The sequence below is a fragment of the Oryctolagus cuniculus genome, chromosome 2 (genome assembly GCF_964237555.1).
Source record: "Oryctolagus cuniculus chromosome 2, mOryCun1.1, whole genome shotgun sequence".
NCBI lineage: Eukaryota > Metazoa > Chordata > Mammalia > Lagomorpha > Leporidae > Oryctolagus > Oryctolagus cuniculus.
The window spans coordinates 4,009,160-4,028,643 of record NC_091433.1 but is presented as its reverse complement, the minus strand read 5'-3'; the positions used below and the strand labels follow the sequence as shown (position 1 = coordinate 4,028,643).

The window sequence follows — 19,484 nt, the reverse complement described above, 5'->3', positions numbered from 1 at the left end:
TAGGAAGTGAACCAGTGGATGGAAGACCTCTCTCTCTGTCTCTACCTCTCTCTGTAACTCTGTCTTTCAAATAAATAACAATAAATATTAAAAAAAAGAATGTGGGCCGGCACTATGGCTCAGTGGGTTAATGCCCTGGCCTGAAGCGCCGGCATCCCATGTGGGCACTGGTTTGTGACCCGGCTGCTCCTCTTCCAATCCAGCTCTCTGCTATGGCTTGGGAAAGCAGTGGAAGATGGCTCAAGTCCTTGGGCCTGCCGCCTGCCTGCACCCACGTAGGAGACTCGGAAGAAGCTCCTGGCTCCTGGCTTCAGATCCATGCAGCTCCGGCCGTTGCAGTCAACTGGGGAGTGAACCAGCAGGTGGAAGACCTCTCTCTCCCTCTCTTTGCCTCTCCTCTCTCCATGTAATTCTGACTTTCAAATAATAAAAAAGCATCATTTACATACCGGATACATTCAGTCTATGGGGGAGGAGGCAAAATTCCATGCCCCCCCACCCCGCCATGATGTTTTAAACTATTCAGACACCAATGAAATGCACATATTTGTCCATCCCCAGCCAGGTCCCCAGTGACTCCACGAGGCACGCGGACACCGTGAGATCAGTCCCACATGCTGGGCTGTGACTTTGCAACTTCTTCACTGCTTCAGCCACCTGGCTAAGCCGGCAGGACTCACGCCCTCCAGAGAACTCCTGCTGGAGGGTCACCAGCACGTCCTCATTCGCGCTCCGAAGATGGACGCGTCGGCTCGGGCCAGTGCAGGTGCAGGCGCATCCCCTTGCCAGTGACCCTCCGTGCAGCAGAGCCCGGACCGCATACAGCACACAGGAAGCCCCTGCCCCGGCCACTATCATCCACGGGCAGCCTCCCTCGTCGGCACTGTCATGAGCCAGCAGCGATCAAAAAGATGGGTGGTGTCCGTGTCTTTTTTGTGATTGAGTCCACAAAAACACCGATCTGGTTCCCACCCAAGAGCGAGCAAGGTGCCAGGACAGAATGCGGCTAGAATGGCCACACCGGGCAGTACATGCCCTCCTGAACCTGGCAAGGGATCCGCTGTGTCACGCACAGGGGACTGGAAGACGCCAGGGCCACTGCTCTACAGGGTAAACCCGGCAATCTCCACTTCGCTGACGTAGCGTAACAGACCCGCAGGAACCAACTCGGTCAGCACATCTGCCTCTGCCCCCATCAGAAGCCGATTCCCACGCACAGACAGAAAGAACTGCAAGATTTCTCGCCGGAGCCATAAATCTTGTTTAAGTCCTGCCAATCTGAGGGCCTGGACACTGACACATCTGGGGAGGGGGAAATATCTTCTGAGTAGCTTCCCTTCCAAGTTATCATCGGAAGCTAAATCAGAATAAAAACAGCGCATCGAACTGAAACCTCAGCAAAATTTAGGATAAGCCATCAAGTTTTCAGATTGGCAGAAACTCAGATAGACTGCAAGATACAAGGGGTTGGCGGCTGGCAGCTTCCGCCTTCGAGGTCATTACGCATTTTCCCCGGCAGTTCTCTGGTTCGCTGCCTGTCTCACTTGACCCAAAGGTTCGCAGGGCCAGGACTCCGCCTGTCTGGGCTCAGGGAGCTTCTGCCGCCGGCCGAGGGCTGAATAACCCCATGGTGTGCTCGGCCGAGCGCTGGCTGACCAGGAAGCACGGGTCACTGAGTGACAGCCGTCCATTTCTGCAAATCCACCAAGGTGAGCCACAGAGTTCAGCGGGGAGATCGGGGCCAAGAACTACGGTGCCGGCAAACAAGCGAGTCACTCGCAGTGGAACCAGCACCCGTGAGCTCAGCTCTCTGCGGCTGTGGCTGCCATGGGGCAGGTGCCACCAGGGAGGCACAGGCAGGTTAGGGGATGCCCTCCCGCTGTCAGCAAGCACAGGCAGAGCCAGGAGTGGGCAATGCAGGATGGCAACACAGCGCCCAGGCCAGCCCGGGCCCACACGCCCCTCTGATAGACACGATTTAAGAGAAAGGTGCCCAGAGACGGCACTGTTCCCCACCAGAGGAACGCGGAGAAGGGCGTGCGACAGTGGGACCGCCACTCTCTGGGGACTGTCGGTTGCCGTGGCCGCTATGACAACACCCACCAGAAAATACCCCCTAACGCGCAGGTGTGTGAAGACCTAAGTGTACAAATGCCTGTTGCCACATCAGCCGAGATGGCAACCAGAGGAGCCAACACAGAAGCCACGCGGGGGGACAGGGACGGCTGCTCCCACGTCCCTCCGACCCCTGGAGCTGTGGAGCCCATCTGGAGTGGGGCTCTGCACGCCCTGCGTGGCCAGCTTGCTCCGTGACCGGGGCATGAGACTTAAACCCCGAGTTTCTTCATCTCTAAGAGCCCTCAGCTCAGAGGTGGCTCCGAGGAGCACACGCGTGAACAGACGTGCAAACTCAGAGCAGTGTCTCGCATGGATTAAGTCCGCACAGCCCTCACAATCGCTGCTGTTCCCGGGATACTACGCAGCCACGTAGAGGGCGAGGGGCCCTGTGGCCCTGGGGTCCTGAGATCTCCAAGATCGTTGCAAAGTGGGGAAAGAGCAGCAAAACAGAACCCAAAGAAGCGATCACTGTTCATGCAAGGAGACAGAGACGTTTAAGGATGCACACGGCCACAGGGTGCCAGCCACTGGCACCAGGGCGCCGCTGGGGGCACCACCTGGGTCTCCCCTGGGTACAACTCAGAGAGGTCAACCAGGTCACTTAAAGAGACGGAAGCAGAAAAGAACACGGTAGTGTCATCAGGCAGGCAGGCAAAACTCGGGTCCCTTCCCACGGGAGCGTGAGGCAGTGGGTTGCCGTGGCAACCTCTCGGCCGCTCTCTGTGGGCTGGTGCCAGACACTGTCGCATCAACGCCACACACGGCAGCCCAGGGCAGGCCCCCAAGCCTGCCAAGAGCGACTCCTACCGGCAGGCACGGGCATCCTGTTTGCCACTAAGCGGCTTCTGGGAGGAGGGGCCGTGTGCCTCTGCTCCCGTTCCATCCATGCACGGACCTGACCCAGCACCGAGAGCACTCGGGGGAGCAGCCCCGCACCTGCTCACCGGGAGTTCTTGTTCCCCAGAGCCTCACAGCTGAGAGGGTGGTGGGAAAAGGCGCTCAGGAAACACCCTCCAAGAGGGACGGCCTCTACCAGAACCCCCACCCCGCCGGGAAGCTGGCTGGAAGGTTGCCATGGCAACCAGAGGGGGGGTCGCCTTGCCTTGCTCTGCCCTTCAGGGGTCCCCACTATGTCCCCCATGTAAATCCTGCTCCAGCTTGCCAGTGGGGGGCGGGAGCCACCGCCTCCCGGGAAACCCCGGGCAAGGAGCAGGGGTGGGGACAGGCTGCCTCGGGGGAGCTACCCAGAAGCCACCAGTCATGGATCCTTCTAGAAAGGTGGGAAAGGCCCACACATGGAGGGGGCTAAATCGTGGGGTGGGGGTGAGAAGGCACTCCAGGGCCTATGAGGGCTGTCTGCCCGCCACCATCATGTTCCCTGCCCCCGAAGCCTCCCTATACTTTGCGACTCCCATGGCAAGATTTGTGGGCTCCTAAAACTCACTGTCGCCCCACAAGAACCGTGGGACACCCAGCACGCGTCACAGAGAGAAGCCGTCAGTTCCTAAGGATCCCACGAGCACCTGCCCCATGCACGGCCCTGCTTCTGTCCTGCTCGGCCCCGAGGGAAGAGAAGGATGCGGGCGGCTCCTACGTAGCCAGAGAAGAGCCCCTCCCAACCTGGCCGGGCACCCTGGCCCCTTGGGTAATCCAGAGCCAGGGTCCACCAAGTGGTCCAGCAGCCAGGGGGCTCCCAAGAGCCAGGCGTGGGCTCAAGCAGTGAGCAGCACAGACAGTCCTTGCCCGAACAGAACGCTCAGTCTAGGTGGGTAAGACAGAATACAACAAGAACAGGCACGCCAGCAGCCCTGCGTGTAGGGCAGAGACCGAGAGTGTGGGGATACAGACTGGCGGCAGCTCTGCCTTCACGGAGGCCCTCAGCGGCTTTGCCCTGCCCCAGGTGCCTGCCACCCAGGCCTGCACTTCTGACCCTGCGCTGCGCACGCCCCTTACTGCTGCCAGCGCACGCCCCACCCCTGAAGTGCTCACCCCACCTCTCGGCTTCGCGACCTGCTCCATGGAGGACCCCAGACGAAGGCAACCCCCACGGCTGTGGTGAGCAGAGCACCTGTGCCTCCACACTCTCACCTCGGCTGGACCCCCATGGCTGGACTTCCACGGCTACCCTGCACGCAGCTGGCTGTCCTGCTCTTGTTGGAGGGGGAGTTAGCCTTCGTTTATTTACTTAACAGATAGATTAGATATAGATAATGATACAGACATAGATTATACAGATATAGATATAGATAATGATATAGACATAGATTAGATATACAGACACAGATAGAGATATAATGATACAGACATAGATTAGATATATAGATACAGATATATAGATATTAGATTAGATATATAGATACAGATATATATATATATAGACATAGATACAGATACAGATACGGATAGAGTTATATAGATACAGATAAAGATATACAGATACAGATAGAGTTATATAGATATAGATACGGATAAGCATATGGATATGGATATATAGATACAGATATAGATATATAATGATACAGACATAGATTAGATATACAGATACGGATATAGATATATAGATACAGATACAGATACGGATACGGATAAGCATATGGATATGGATATATAGATAGAAATGCTCGTCCTCTCAGTCACTCCTCAAACGCCCAGGATGGCCAGGGCCAAAACTGGGAGTCAGGACATCACCCAGGCCTCCCATGTGGGTGGCAGGGACCCAGTGACACGAGCCATCACTGCTGCCGCGCAAGGTCTGCATTAGCAGGAAGCTGGGGTCAGGAGCCAGAGCCAAGCGTCAAAATTCAGCAGCCCAAAGGTCCACCCCGGGGCCTGTATCTGTACACTGTTTGTGCATGCTTGACAGGGATGGGCACATGTGTACATGTCGTGTGCACACCGACAGGGATGGAGCACGCGTGTGTATGTCATGTGCACCCTTGACATGGATGGAGCACGTGTGTATGCCGTGTGCACTCCCGACATGGATGGAGCACACGTGTGTGTGCCGTGTGCACTCCCGACATGGATGGAGCACACGTGTGCATGTCGTGTGCATGCGTGTAGCGGTCATGTGAAGACAAACACCCAGCCTTCTGCCTGCAGTCCCCAGCCAGGCCCTACCGCAGTGCTTGGCACACACGCCATCCTCAGCAAAGGTCTGCTGATAGAATGGATCAATCAGTCACTTTCTAAAACATAATCGATCGATCGATCAGTCGGTCACTTTCTAAAACGTGATTGATCGATTGGTCGGTCACTTTCTAAAACGTAATCGATCGATCGATCAGTCGGTCACTTTCTAAAACGCGCCACACATAATCGAGCAGCCCAAAGGGCAAACGAGCTGAAGAGCGCCTGGCGAGTCACTTCCCTCCAATTCCAGGTCCCACAGATGAACAACACAATCGCTCCCCTGCGGAGGGTCTGCAGGCAGCACGCAGACGGGAGCTGTGAAATCCTCCACGTGGCTGGCACGCAGAAACACGACTCACACACTGGAAAGCCCCGGTGCCACACCCACTCACTCCACACAAGACAGCGCGGGGGCAATGCTGCAGCATGGACACAGAGCGGTGAGCCCCCAGTGACAGCCGTGGACACAGCAGTGAGCCCCCCAGTCACAGCTGTGGACACAGAGCAGTGAGCCCTCAGTCACAGCCGTGGACACAGAGCAGTGAGCCCCAGTCGCAGCCGTGGACTCAGAGCAGTGAGCCCCCCATCACAGCCGTGGGCACAGAGCGGTGAGCCCCCAGTGACAGCCGTGGACACAGAGCGGTGAGCCCCCCGTCACAGCGGTGGACACAGAGCAGTGAGCCCCCCAGTGACAGCCGTGGACACAGAGCAGTGAGCCCCCCAGCCACAGCCGTGGACACAGAGCGGTGAGCCCCCCGTCACAGCGGTGGACACAGAGCAGTGAGCCCCCCAGTCACAGCCGTGGACACAGAGCAGTGAGCCCCAGTCACAGCCGTGGACACAGAGCGGTGAGCCCCCCAGTGACAGCCATGGACACAGAGCAGTGAGCCCCCCAGTCACAGCCGTGGACACAGAGCAGTGAGCCCCCCAGTCACAGCCGTGGACACAGAGCAGTGAGCCCCCCCATCACAGCCGTGGTCACAGAGCAGTGAGCCCCCCCGTCACAGCCGTGGACACAGAGCAGTGAGCCCCCCGTCACAGCCGTGGACACAGAGCAGTGAGCCCCCCAGTAACAGCCGTGGACACAGAGCAGTGAGCCCCCCAGTCACAGCCGTGGACACAGAGCAGTGAGCCCCCCGTCACAGCCGTGGACACAGAGCAGTGAGCCCCCCCATCACAGCCGTGGACACAGAGCAGTGAGCCCCCAGTCACAGCCGTGGACACAGAGCAGTGGGCCCCAGTCACAGCCGTGGACACAGAGCAGTGAGCCCTCAGTCACAGCCGTGGACACAGAGCAGTGAGCCCCAGTCGCAGCCGTGGACTCAGAGCAGTGAGCCCCCCATCACAGCCGTGGGCACAGAGCGGTGAGCCCCCAGTGACAGCCGTGGACACAGAGCGGTGAGCCCCCCGTCACAGCGGTGGACACAGAGCAGTGAGCCCCCCAGTGACAGCCGTGGACACAGAGCAGTGAGCCCCCCAGCCACAGCCGTGGACACAGAGCGGTGAGCCCCCCGTCACAGCGGTGGACACAGAGCAGTGAGCCCCCCAGTCACAGCCGTGGACACAGAGCAGTGAGCCCCAGTCACAGCCGTGGACACAGAGCGGTGAGCCCCCCAGTGACAGCCGTGGACACAGAGCAGTGAGCCCCCCAGTCACAGCCGTGGACACAGAGCAGTGAGCCCCCCAGTCACAGCCGTGGACACAGAGCAGTGAGCCCCCCCATCACAGCCGTGGTCACAGAGCAGTGAGCCCCCCCGTCACAGCCGTGGACACAGAGCAGTGAGCCCCCCGTCACAGCCGTGGACACAGAGCAGTGAGCCCCCCAGTAACAGCCGTGGACACAGAGCAGTGAGCCCCCCAGTCACAGCCGTGGACACAGAGCAGTGAGCCCCCCGTCACAGCCGTGGACACAGAGCAGTGAGCCCCCCCATCACAGCCGTGGACACAGAGCAGTGAGCCCCCAGTCACAGCCGTGGACACAGAGCAGTGGGCCCCCCCATCACAGCCGTGGACACAGAGCAGTGAGCCCCCATCACAGCCGTGGACACAGAGCAGTGAGCCCCCTAGTGACAGCCGTGGACACAGAGCAGTGAGCCCCCCCGTCACAGCCGTGGACACAGAGCAGTGAGCCCCCAGTCACAGCCGTGGACACAGAGCAGTGAGCACCCAGTCACAGCCGTGGACACAGAGCAGTGAGCACCCAGTCACAGCCGTGGACACAGAGCAGTGAGTCCCCCCATCACAGCCGTGGACACAGAGCAGTGAGCCCCCCGTCACAGCCGTGGACACAGAGCAGTGAGCCCCCCGTCACAGCCGTGGACACAGAGCAGTGAGCCCCCCAGTCACAGCCGTGGACACAGAGCAGTGAGCCCCCCAGTCACAGCCGTGGACACAGAGCAGTGAGCCCCCCAGTCACAGCCGTGGACACAGAGCAGTGAGCCCCCCGTCACAGCCGTGGACACAGAGCAGTGAGCTCCCCCATCACAGCCGTGGACACAGAGCAGTGAGCCCCCCCATCACAGCCGTGGACACAGAGCAGTGAGCCCCCCCATCACAGCCGTGGACACAGAGCAGTGGGCCCCCCCATCACAGCCGTGGACACAGAGCAGTGAGCCCCCATCACAGCCGTGGACACAGAGCAGTGAGCCCCCCAGTCACAGCCGTGGACACAGAGCAGTGAGCCCCCCAGTCACAGCCGTGGACACAGAGCAGTGAGCCCCCCGTCACAGCCGTGGACACAGAGCAGTGAGCCCCCCCGTCACAGCCGTGGACACAGAGCAGTGAGCCCCCTAGTGACAGCCGTGGACACAGAGCAGTGAGCCCCCTAGTGACAGCCGTGGTCACAGAGCAGTGAGTCCCCTAGTGACAGCCGTGGACACAGAGCAGTGAGCCCCAGTGACAGCCGTGGACACAGAGTGGTGAGCCCCCCAGTCACAGCCGTGGGCACAGAGCGGTGAACCCCAGTGACAGCCGTGGTCACAGAGCAGTGAGCCCCAGTGACAGCCGTGGACACAGAGCAGTGAGCCCCCAGTCACAGCTGTGGACACAGAGCAGTGAGCCCCCAGTGACAGCCGTGGTCACAGAGCGGTGAGCCCCCAATTATAGTCGTGGACACAGAGCAGTGAGCCCCCAGGCACAGCCGTGGACACAGAGCGGTGAGCCCCCCGTGACAGCCGTGGACACAGAGCGGTGAGCCCCCCGTGACAGCAGAAACAAGCACGGGACTTTGTCCCCGACTTCCTTTGTCTCTGCAAAACCTAAGCTCTGTTCCCTGCAATAGAACCGTGGACCTGAAGCCCCCAGGCCTGGGCCCAAGTCCACTCCCCTGTGTGACCTTCAGCACATACACTGCCGCGAGCCCAGGACCTCCCCCTGCTGCAGGCAGTGAGACCGCAGGCCTGCGGGGTGCGGCAGGGCGAGGCCGCGAGCAGGGCAGGGCTGAAGCGCCCCGTGCCTCGAGAAGCTTCGGCGGCCTGCCCTGCACAGCGCCTCCTCCCGCCAGGGCCCAGCAGGTGCAGGGGCTGAGCCCCCTTCCGCTACAACAGTAGTCAGGATGCTGAAAACAATGGAAGGGCATGTCCCCTCCCCCCACATCTCTGTAAGAGGCAGCCTTTGAGTACAAGATGGAGAAGGCGCAGCCAAGCAAACCGGGGAAGTGCTCTTTGCCCAAGATACATGAGCAAGAAAGGACACCGCGTGGCTCTGAGGGGCTCAGACGCGAGGCGGCAATGCCGCCACCTGCCAGCACGTTGAGAACCCGAGCTCAACCGCACCGCAGGGTCACCAACAGGATCAATGATTCGCTGGAGGAAAAGCGGCTGGTTTTAGTGGGGAGCCAGTCATGGATTTGCAGGCACATAAGCCCCGACAGTCTGAGTGACATTTTCTTTCGGAGAGCTTTTAAGCCTCAGGACATCAAGATGGAACGATTAAACGCAATCAATCGACAATGCGATGATTAAAAAAACAGGTCCCTAAAGCGAGTCTCCAGCCACGTGGTGTCTGAAAAAGAATCAGTGTTCAATAAGTATTGAATGTTGGGCCAGGGAGCCGAGAGCGGAGCTGGAGAGGAAGGGGTTCTCGGGCCTTCTGAGCATCAGCCTTAAGTCCCTGCCGCACGACATCAGACCAGCTCCGAGGAGAAACAGATGGTCCCCCAGCTGCCAGAAGCGCAGTCAGGGGTCCCCTTCCACTCCTGGGCGGGGAGACATCAGGACCAGCTACCCTGGGGCTGGCTGCAACTTCAAACAGTGGGACCGCCCAGGAAGACCTGGCTTCTGGGACTCTGGGGCTTTTTTGAACCCAAAACAGAAGCAGCAGGGTGAGCCCCTTCCCGTGGTAGCCGAGGGTTGCTTCCTCGGCTCAGACGGTTGCAGAGTGCAGGGTACAACGGTGCTCCACCCGACAGTCCCCGGATGTGTCGGTGCTCCCATAAGTCGACTGCGCCCAGCGCTGTGTCACCACCTCCATGCACAGTGCTGAAGTTACTCAGCAGGCCATTCTTCAGGATGCAGCCCGGGGACGAAGGCTGCCTGTGCAAATTAAATCTCCAGGAACTGATCCCACACCAAGTCACTTCACTCTGCACTTTCTCGTTCCAGAAAACGACTGACCTTCTGCTGGAGACACTCAACGTGAGTGACACCCAGCAATCGGCCAGCAGCTCCTCCCTGCTGCCTGCCCGCACACTCCCAGGCTGCCCCCTTACCCAGCTGGCAAGCTTCACCCTAGGCTAAAATGACGCATCACATCTGAATGGCACACAAACTTAACTCGCCAAACCACGCAACCTCGGCGCCCAGGAACGGATTAAGACGCCTGGATTCCGACCTTGGTGCAAGGTCACAGCCATAGCCGTGCCCCTGGGGGGCAGCCACAGCCGTGTCCCCGGGGGGCAGCCACAGCCGTGTCCCCGGGGGGGCTCTGGGCCTGGCCTTCACAAAGATTCCTCCCTAGGAAGGAGCCCCTCTTCAGCGGGATAGGTCCCTCTCTCCCGGGAACACCCGTCAGCACTCAGAGTGCCCGCTGTCAGGCACAGCGACTCGTCACCGCGCCAAGGCAAGCAGCAGGGCCCGCGCTGGCCCCATCCTGAGTCTGTCTCTCCGGAGACCACACGGCACGCTTCCAGCATCCGGGAACACGGGATTGGGCAGCGGCTCCATCTCGCTCCCAAGCTCTCCCACCCTCAGTGGGCTTCCCAGGGCTCTCGCGACAGGACCAAGGCAGCACTGACCGTCGCAAAGGCTTCTGGGACCTGCGAGTGGCTGACCCAGGCTGGAGGCCACAGAAGCTGCAATGATGTTTACACATTGAGCATCTTTCAGTTCAATGTCACGGCAGCCCAAGGGGGTAGGTTATGGCGTGCCCATTTGAGAGATGTGGAAAACTGAGGCTTAGAGAATTCTGTAAAATCAAGTGTGCCCACGGCTGCTCTGCACTCACTACAGTCAAACCCCTCACCCGGCTCAGCCCCTGATTCTTCACCGGCCAATGCTGAAAACAGGAGGCCCAGCCCAGGGGCACTGGGATGAGAACCAAACGGAAGCCCCGCGAGGCAGAGTGCTTTTGAAATGTGGCATCAACACGTAACATTACATAACACGGGAACAGGGCACTGCAGTCTATCAGCATCGTGCCGACTCCACCCCACTGGGAGCTGCGCAGATAAAACGAATCAGAAAGGTTTCTGGGAAATGGAATCCACGTGAGTGCTCCCACGTGGCCCCGCTGTGAATTACGAGCAGTCCCACAAGGAAGCAAAGGAAGTCACAGTAAAAAACCATCAGTTATGACCAAGTGAGACTCCGGTCGGCAGCAAACGAAGCCAGCTTGGAAAGATCCCAGCCCCGGCCTGGATATAGGGGACCCAGGACAGCTGCACCCCTGGCTGCCCAGTGCCCATCTGCCTTCTGGCTGCTCATTCACAATGTCTGGCACACCTGTGCAGGGAGGAAAGAAAGCTTGATCAAACCAAAGAGCGACAGACAACAGGCACCTAAGAAGGGAAGCACCGGGCGGGGGGGTTAGCCACTGCTAGGATGCCCCGTCCTGCACTGCGGTACTGGGATCCGGCCCCGCCTCTGCCTCTGCTTCCAATCCAGCTTCCTGCCAAGGCACCCAGGATGCGGCTGGCAAAGGCTCAAGGGCCGAGTCCCTGTCAGGCACAAGGGAGACCGCGTGGAGCTCCTGGCTCCTGCTGGGCCTGGCCCAGCCCTGGCTGCCCCAGCCATCTGGGGAGTGAACCAACGGATGGAAGGTCCCTCGCTGCGGTTCCTTTGCCTTTCAAATAAACACGACCAACAAATTAACAACTAAAAATGTTTGGGGGAATGAAAGATAAGCTGGAGGATTTTGACAGACAACTGGAAATGGTAAAAATAAATAAAGTTAACAATAAAAGAAACATAAAGGGATGGCTGCTCCACTTCCGATCCAGCTCTCTGCTGTGGCCTGGGAAAGCAGCGGAAGATGGCCCAAGACCTGCGGACCCTGCACCCACGTGGGAGACCCTGATGAAGCTCCTGGCTCCTGGCTTCAGCCTGGCCCAGCCCTGGCTGTTGCAGCCATTTGGGGAGTGAACCGGCAGAGAGAAGACCTCTCTCTCTCTCTCTCTCTCTCTCTCTCTCTCTCTCTCTGTCTCCTTTTCTCACTGTAGCTCTGCCTTTCAGATAAACAAATCTTTAAAAGAAGGAACATAAAATAAGTCACCTGTCAATGCCGGCCAGAAGGAAAGAAGGTCCTTACTGAGGGCGGCCAGCCGGCGGGAGAAGCGCGGGCACGGCCACGCTCCGGCCAGGGCGCTGGCTCTGAGAGCCGGCCTGCTGCTCAGCGCCCTGTGCCCCTGGGGAGGCGCTTCACCACCAGGCCCCCGTCTGTAAGCGGGAGGAACGGCAATGCCACCCACAGGCTGTGAGGAGGATTGCAGGAGCTGCCCAGAGAAGTCGTCGAGAGGCGCCTGGCGCTACGGCCTATGGCACATGGGCGACCCCGGTCAGTCTTCACCAATAAACAGAAAGCACTAAATCCAGCCCAGCAAACAAGCACGCAGCCCGGCCTGGCCTCTCCGCAGCTGCCTTTTTGTTGTCCATCCTCAACACCCCCATGCACACGCAGTCCCACTGAGCAGCCAACACTTCACACACACACACACACACGCACACACACACATGCACACACACTCACACATACATACACACACACACACCTCGCACTCAGCTCCCATCCTTGCGTCTGCCCCTTCCTCCCTCTGCCTGGGCAGTCTTGCCCTGCTCGGTCCACTTGGGAAGCTTCAAGAACCGGTTGGAACGTGCCCCTCTGGAGGGTTAGTACTCCCTCTCCGGGCTCAGCGGGCCCTCAGCTTCCCAGGAGTGTGGAGCTCATCGACTTCAAGGTTGTGGGGAGCAGACTGGACTAGACTAAGTTACTGGAATTAAGACTTATTCTATGCACCTGCTCTCCCACAATATGGCGCTGGGAGAGAAGAAAACAGCTTCTACACAGCTGCCTCCAGTTCAACCAATAAACTGTAGGACTTGCTCCTGATTGGAGGAGAGCAGCGTGCTTGGCGTGTGGGCAGCCGAGTTGGGATTGGCGGAGGAGGACTATAAAGGAGGAGAGAGACGGCATGCACCAGGAACATCTAAGGGGAACATCTAAGGGGAACACCTGTGCAGCCCCCGAGAGAGCCGGCCGGCGGTGTGCCACTCCCCCGCGGAAGTGGGGAATGTGGCAGGGGGAACCGCCCTTCCACGGAGGTGGAAGGGTCGGTAGCCAACCCGGGAAGAACCAGCAGCAAACCCGGGGAGGGCCGAGCAGACGAAAGAACAGCGCAGGGTTTAGTGTCGTTCCTCCACAAAGAGGGGGAGCGACATAATGGTGCCGTGACTCGGATATGAAGCCTAGGCAGGGCTTAGTGTCGTTCCTCCACGAAGAGGGGGAGCGACATAATGGTGCCGTGACTCAGATAGGAAACTTAGGACGGATAGGAAACTTAGGAGGGAAGAAACGGGAAGAAATGGGAAAATACCGGAGAGAGAGACTAGCAAACAGCCTAGGGAAAAGCCGGACGAAAAAGGTGCCGGAAGGAGCTATTGAAAGCCTAGGCATAGACTCAGATACGGACTACGGGGGGAAGCTGGGAGAAATCTCTAAGGTCGAAAGCGAAAGTGAAAGTTAGAACAAACAGACTCGGATGCGGACTGTGGGGAGAGGCCAGGAGAAATGAGGGAGGAGTATTGTTGGAGGAAAGCTTGGGGAAACATACCGGGTAGAGAAAAATGTTAGGGAAATTGAAGCCGCGGGGGGCAGGCTGAGGCGGAGACGAAAGCCACTTTGGGATTCTCAAGTTAGCCCGGGAATAAGGGGCGAAAAGTTGAAACCAGAAGCAGAAACGTAAGCCAGATTGGGATCCGTCTGATTAGCCCGGGGAGCAAAGGACGGGAAGCCAAATCGTGGGGCGGAGACGTAAGCTGGGTTGAATTCGCCAGGCTAGCCCGGGGAACTTGGATTGAATGCTAGTGGCGGAGACGTGAGCTGGGGCTGTGTGACTCACGGAGGCTGCCGTGCGCAGAGAGAGCGTGCGGGGCACAAGTAGATAGGGAACGCTGGGTTAGTGCGAAGCCGCGCAGATGAGAGAGGTGCGGGCTGAAGCGGCTCAGAGCCGGAAAGCCGCCGAGAAGCAGCCTCGGGGCGGGCGCCGGGAAGCCGCGGGGATAAGAGAAACAGAAGTTTAGAAGTAAAGTGAGAGAAATAGGAATGTTGGCAGATAGAAGTAAAATGGGAGAAATAGGAATGCCCGGAGATAGAGAAATAGAGAAATAGAAAGGCCTCCCCACAATACTGCAATGAGAAGGCTTGGATTCGGTCTGCCTGATTAGTGAGGCAATGAGCACCTGCGGGCGGCTAGCAGCTTATGCGCCGCAGGTCACCGAAGACAGGCACGAATTAACATCAATAAGGCCTCCCCACAACACAGCAATGAGAGAGCTTGGATTCGGTCTGCCTGATTAGTAAGGCGGTAAGCACCAGCAGGCAGCTCATCCAGAGTATGAGCTGCAGGTCACCGAAGATAGGCACGAATCAACACCAATAGGCCTCCCCACAATACTGCAATGAGAAGGCTTGGATTCGGTCTGCCTGATTAGTAAGGCGGTAAGCACCAGCAGGCGGCTCGACCAGAGTATGAGCTGCAGGTCACCGAAGATAGGCACGAATCAACACCAATAAGCCTCCCCACAATATGGCAATGAGAAGGCTTGGGTTCGGTTTGCCTGATAGGGCTTGTAAGCACCTGCAGGCAGAGCAGAGCATGCGCTGCAGGGCACCCAACACAGGCACGCATCAGCGCCTAAAAACCTCCTCACAACATGGCGAAGAGAGGACCCAGATTCGGTTTGCTTGATTGATAGGACTTGTAAGAACCTGTGGCAACTCTAGCAAGTAGAGCAGAGTGTGTGCCGCGGGACACCGAAGACAGGCGCGTATCAACGCCAAAAAATAAAAAGAAAGGGGGATCTGTGGGGAGCAGCTCGGACTAGACTAAGTTACTGGAATTAAGACTTATTCTAGAGCCGGCGCCGTGGCTCAATAGGCTAATCCTCCACCTTGCGGCGCCGGCACACCGGGTTCGTGTCCCGGTTGGGGCGCCGGATTCTGTCCCGGTTGCCCCTCTTCCAGGCCAGCTCTCTGCTATGGCCAGGGAGTGCAGTGGAGGATGGCCCAGGTGCTTGGGCCCTGCACCCCATGGGAGACCAGGAAAAAGCACCTGGCTCCTGGCTCCTGCCAGGATCAGCGCGGTGCGCCGGCTGCAGCGGCGGCCATTGGAGGGTGAACCAACGGCAAAAGGAAGACCTTTCTCTCTCTGTCTCTCTCTCTCACTGTCCACTCTGCCTGTCAAAAAAAAAAAAAAAAAAAAAAAAAAAAAAAAAAAAGACTTATTCTATGCACCTGCTCTCCCACAATATGGCGCTGGGAGAGAAGAAAACAGCTTCTACACAGCTGCCTCCAGTTCAACCAATAAACTGTAGGACTTGCTCCTGATTGGAGGAGAGCAGCGTGCTTGGCGTGTGGGCAGCCGAGTTGGGATTGGCGGAGGAGGACTATAAAGGAGGAGAGAGACGGCATGCACCAGGAACATCTAAGGGGAACATCTAAGGGGAACACCTGTGCAGCCCCCGAGAGAGCCGGCCGGCGGTGTGCCGCTTCCCCCGTGGAAGTGGGGAATGTGGCAGGGGGAACCGCCCTTCCACGGAGGTGGAAGGGACAGTAGCCAACCCGGGAAGAACCAGCAGCAAACCCGGGGAGGGCCAAGCAGACGAAAGAACAGCGCAGGGTTTAGTGTCGTTCCTCCACGAAGAGGGGGAGCTACAAAGGTCACTTCCGTCTGTGGCTCTGTCCACCCGGCCAGGTCTACCTGCCTCGGAAGCAGAGTGCCATCGTATGCCTCTGCGTCCCCATGGGCCAGGCACGGGGTTTGGCGCACAGCCGCTATGTGACTGTAACCGCTTGGGGATGGGTAAACGAGAAACCAAACGAACGACACAAACACACCCGGGGCGAGCGTGCACACCACGATGGCTTCAAGCATCCACCAGGGTGGCCACACAGGGGACCTGGAGTTCTTACTCTTCCAAGGCTTGAAGCATCCCCCCGGGGTCCTCAGAAGCCAGGATGTCCACCAGCTGGTCACTCAGGGCCAGGTCCTCGCTCACCCCGCCGGCCGAGGAGAAGAGTGGGGGCTCCAGCTTGCTCCCGTGGCGCTGCACCTGCCGGCGAATCACAGAAACAGCCGATGAGCGGGCCAGGAGGGAAGGCTGGCCCGCCCCCTTGAGAGCCTCCATCTTCCCATCAAAGAAATGGGATCGTAATTCCAATAGCACAGGCTTTGCCGTGTGGCTAGACCGAGCAGCGTCAGAAAGCTGTGTTCAGACTGTGCCGACTCACAGAAAACACCTCCCGGGCGCTACCACCACCATCAGGCAGAGGAAAACCACAGTAGGCTCGGATCTGCCTGCCTTCAGATCGCAGTGTGAGATGGGGACGAGGTGACAGCACGCAGAGGCCGCCCAACCCCCTGGCTGCACGGACGCGCTTTCTGCTTTATCCCTGACACCATCTCGTGCCAGTGTCACTTGGAGCTTTGCATGTGTGCACCAGAGTTTTCAAGAAGCGGATGGAAAATACGTCTGATGAACAAAAATGATGCCTGGAGTTCAGAAACACTTTTGCATGGAAATAAACTCATCTCCTCCTTCCACTGTTCCACCAACCTTCTGCAACGCTTCCGCATCATGAAACCGTCACAGCCACAAAGCATCAGAGCTCCCGCTTGACAAATAAGGAAACTGAGGCCCGGTGAGGGGCATCGCGCCACGGAAGGCCTCCGGGCTCCAGGAGAGCCAGGGCAGCGCTGGCCCCAAGCTGCTGCAGCGCCCAAGGCTGCCCCTGTCTCACCGGTCCCCGCCTTGCTGGCAAAAATACAAAGGAAAATGTGCAAAGACTTCACTCTGTGAGGGAAAGGGCAAAAATACTGCCTGGGCCCTGAGACCGGAAGTCAAACTCGCTGCTTCCTCCGCAGGTGCCGGCCTCTGCCTCTCCCACATGGTGGCCCCCAGGGAGACCAAGCCCACATCCCAGTACGACGTGGGCTCTTGACCTGCTCCTCACTTCCACCTGCCAAGGAGCCTGTGGGCGAAGACGGCCGCCTCCTCTGGGAAGCAGGCACAGGATGAACATGTCCTCCACTGCCCCAGCGTCCAGGGAGAGGGGTCTCCAGGCCCCAGCCCACGCTCGGACACTCCAGCAAGTCGGTCAACCTCAGCTTATCCACGTGAGGGGGGAGGAGGGTGTGTTCCTGCCCTGGCCTGGGCCCCGAGTGACAACCCTGTCCCAGCACAGTCTTCAGTGGCCCTGCAGGAACAAGGCAGCCTGCCAGGGGCGCCCTGGGAAACGCCCAGCGACTACAGCTCCAGGGTGCTGCCCGGCTCGTCTTCCTCCACTGCCCACGGCTGGGCCAGACGCCCACGCTTCATCCACGCAGGATAGGCGCCCTCCTAGCCTCGGGGATGCAGCTCCCACCACCGGTCCTCGCCGCATCCCCTCCCGGCTATGGCCGGCAGCCGGAGGTCCATCAGCCAACAGCTACCTTCCTTCTGGAAGGATCCTAATGGCCCTCCCATCCCAAGTTGGTGATACAGTGCCACCTTCTTCCTGGCCGCCAGCCCTGTCCTCAGACAAGTACAGATGGGGGATAAATACCCTGCCCTGACTCAAGGCCGGCTCTGCACGGCCTCCAGGGGTCCTGGTCGGACGGTGCTCCCGGCGCCCTGTGGCGTTGGCGACCTCCCTGCTTCCCTTCCCCACCCTCCACCATCTTTCCAGGTGTTGCGTCCCAGAGAAACTCCGTGAACCTGAATCCTGGTCTCAGCGCATGCTTCTGCGGGAACCCAGACAGAGAGGCAGGAGTGCACAGTCAGGGCCGGCGGATTATGACAGATGTGGCGTGGAAAGCTGCTGGGGAGCCCGGAGAGTGGGCCCTGGCCCAGCGGGAGTGCCCACTGCGCTGACTTCCAGGGGTGAGGAACACGGGGATGGAGGAGGGGAGAGAGCAGTGTCAGGCACACGGGGGAACAAGGAGACGGGAAGCTGGGGTGTGAGCAGAAAGTGGCAGAGGTGAGGAAAAGTCAGGATGACCAACACCTCACACCCACCACGCCCCCTACGCCTGCACTGGCCGGCCACGCCCCCACATCCACCACGCCCCCCCACCAGCCCATGCACAGCCATGCCCCCTATGCCTGCACTGGCCGGCCATACTCCCAAATCCACCACGCCCCCACCGCAGCCCATGAATGGCCACGCCCCACATCCTCAGGCACTGCACCATCCACCAGCCCATGCATGACCACGCCTGTACTAGCCGGCCATGCCCCCACACCCACATCCAGCAGGTCCCCCAGCAGCCCATGCACGGCCACACCCCCCACACCAGCACTGGCCATCCACGCCCACCACACCCCGGCCACGCCCACCACGCCCCGGCCACGCCCGGCGCCCTGCCGCACACTCACCCCAGTTCTGGTGCACGCGCCTCCCTTCAGACACCAGCATCTCACCGCCCAGAACAGCGCCGCCCAGCTCAGCACAAATGACACGACGAAGGCACCAAAAAACGCGGCAGCGTGGAGCCCGTGGTTGGGCAGAACCTGTGGGGACAGAGGCAGAGCGGATTCACCTGCGGCCCACCTGCCGTCTCCCAGGCAGGGCGCGCCCGGGGGTCTCAGTTGGGAAGAAGGCCCCAGGGTCCAGCCGGCTCTGCCAGAGGCGCCCCCTGGTGAGGCCAAACCCACAGGGGCACAGGGACAGGTGCGGAGGCCAGAGGGGATGCTGGACCGAGTCGGGCTGGGCAGCAGGCACCCCTGGGCAATGGCCTCCTCTGAGATCGGGCCAGCCACAGCTGGCACTGGGGGCGGGGTCCACTCACAGCCCATGCCAGGCAACATCTGGGAAGAGCAGGTGCATTCCAGGTGCTCCCCGTCCACCCTCCCTCCTCCTCCTCAGCACCTGAACCAATCCGAGCAACCTCGGAGGCTGGCATCCTGCTAAGCATTGGCCAAGCTGTGCTCTCAGAGCTGCCCAGCCTCGGAGTGGAGACACAGGTCCCCCGGCCCAACCCACTGCGCCCCCACCAGGCCTGAGATGGGGTTCCCAACCAGCTCCCCAGGGCGGCCGCAGACCCGAGGATCAGCTCACCGAATTCTCCCCGAGAAACACGCAGGAAAGCTTAACTGTAAGGGTGGGTGGATCAGAATATGCGAAAGACTTATGTGTGTGCCAGGCCAGGGCTCAGGGTGCGACCCAGGTGACTCAGTGGACACCCGGAGCTCAGCACCCTGAACGCTGCACTGCCCGGAGCAGGGTGAGAGCTGTGTGTTTCCACAGATTATTCCACCTGCGTGGAGTGCAATCCTGCAGCCACTTCAAAACGCTCATGGGAAACAATTTATAAATAAGCTGGAGCCTGCGCTGTGGCGCAGTAGGTAAAGCCACCGCCTTCAGTGCCGGCATCTCACATGGGCGCTGGTTCGAGTCCCAGCTGCACCACTTCTGGTCCAGCTCTCTGTTATGGCCTGGAAAAGCAGTAGAAGATGGCCCAAGTCCTTGGGCCCCTGCACCCGTGTGGGAGACCCGGAAGAAACTCTTGGCTCCTGGCTTCGGATGAGCACAACTCCGGCTGT

The 19,484-nt window shown here is 59.4% G+C and overlaps 1 protein-coding gene across 5 annotated transcripts in view; it reads right to left on the bottom strand.

Annotated features, from left to right (window-relative positions):
• EVC2 (EvC ciliary complex subunit 2) overlaps positions 1-19,484 on the bottom strand; it is a 90,259-nt gene that overhangs the window by 46,102 nt on the left and 24,673 nt on the right. For all 5 annotated transcript variants that reach the window (XM_070068046.1, XM_070068042.1, XM_070068044.1 and 2 more), the window contains exons 8-9: positions 18,318-18,452; positions 15,874-16,013 (exon numbers count right to left, since the gene is read on the bottom strand). In XM_070068046.1, the coding sequence (XP_069924147.1) occupies positions 15,874-16,013; positions 18,318-18,452 (275 nt within the window). The remainder of the gene's footprint in view (positions 1-15,873; positions 16,014-18,317; positions 18,453-19,484) is intronic.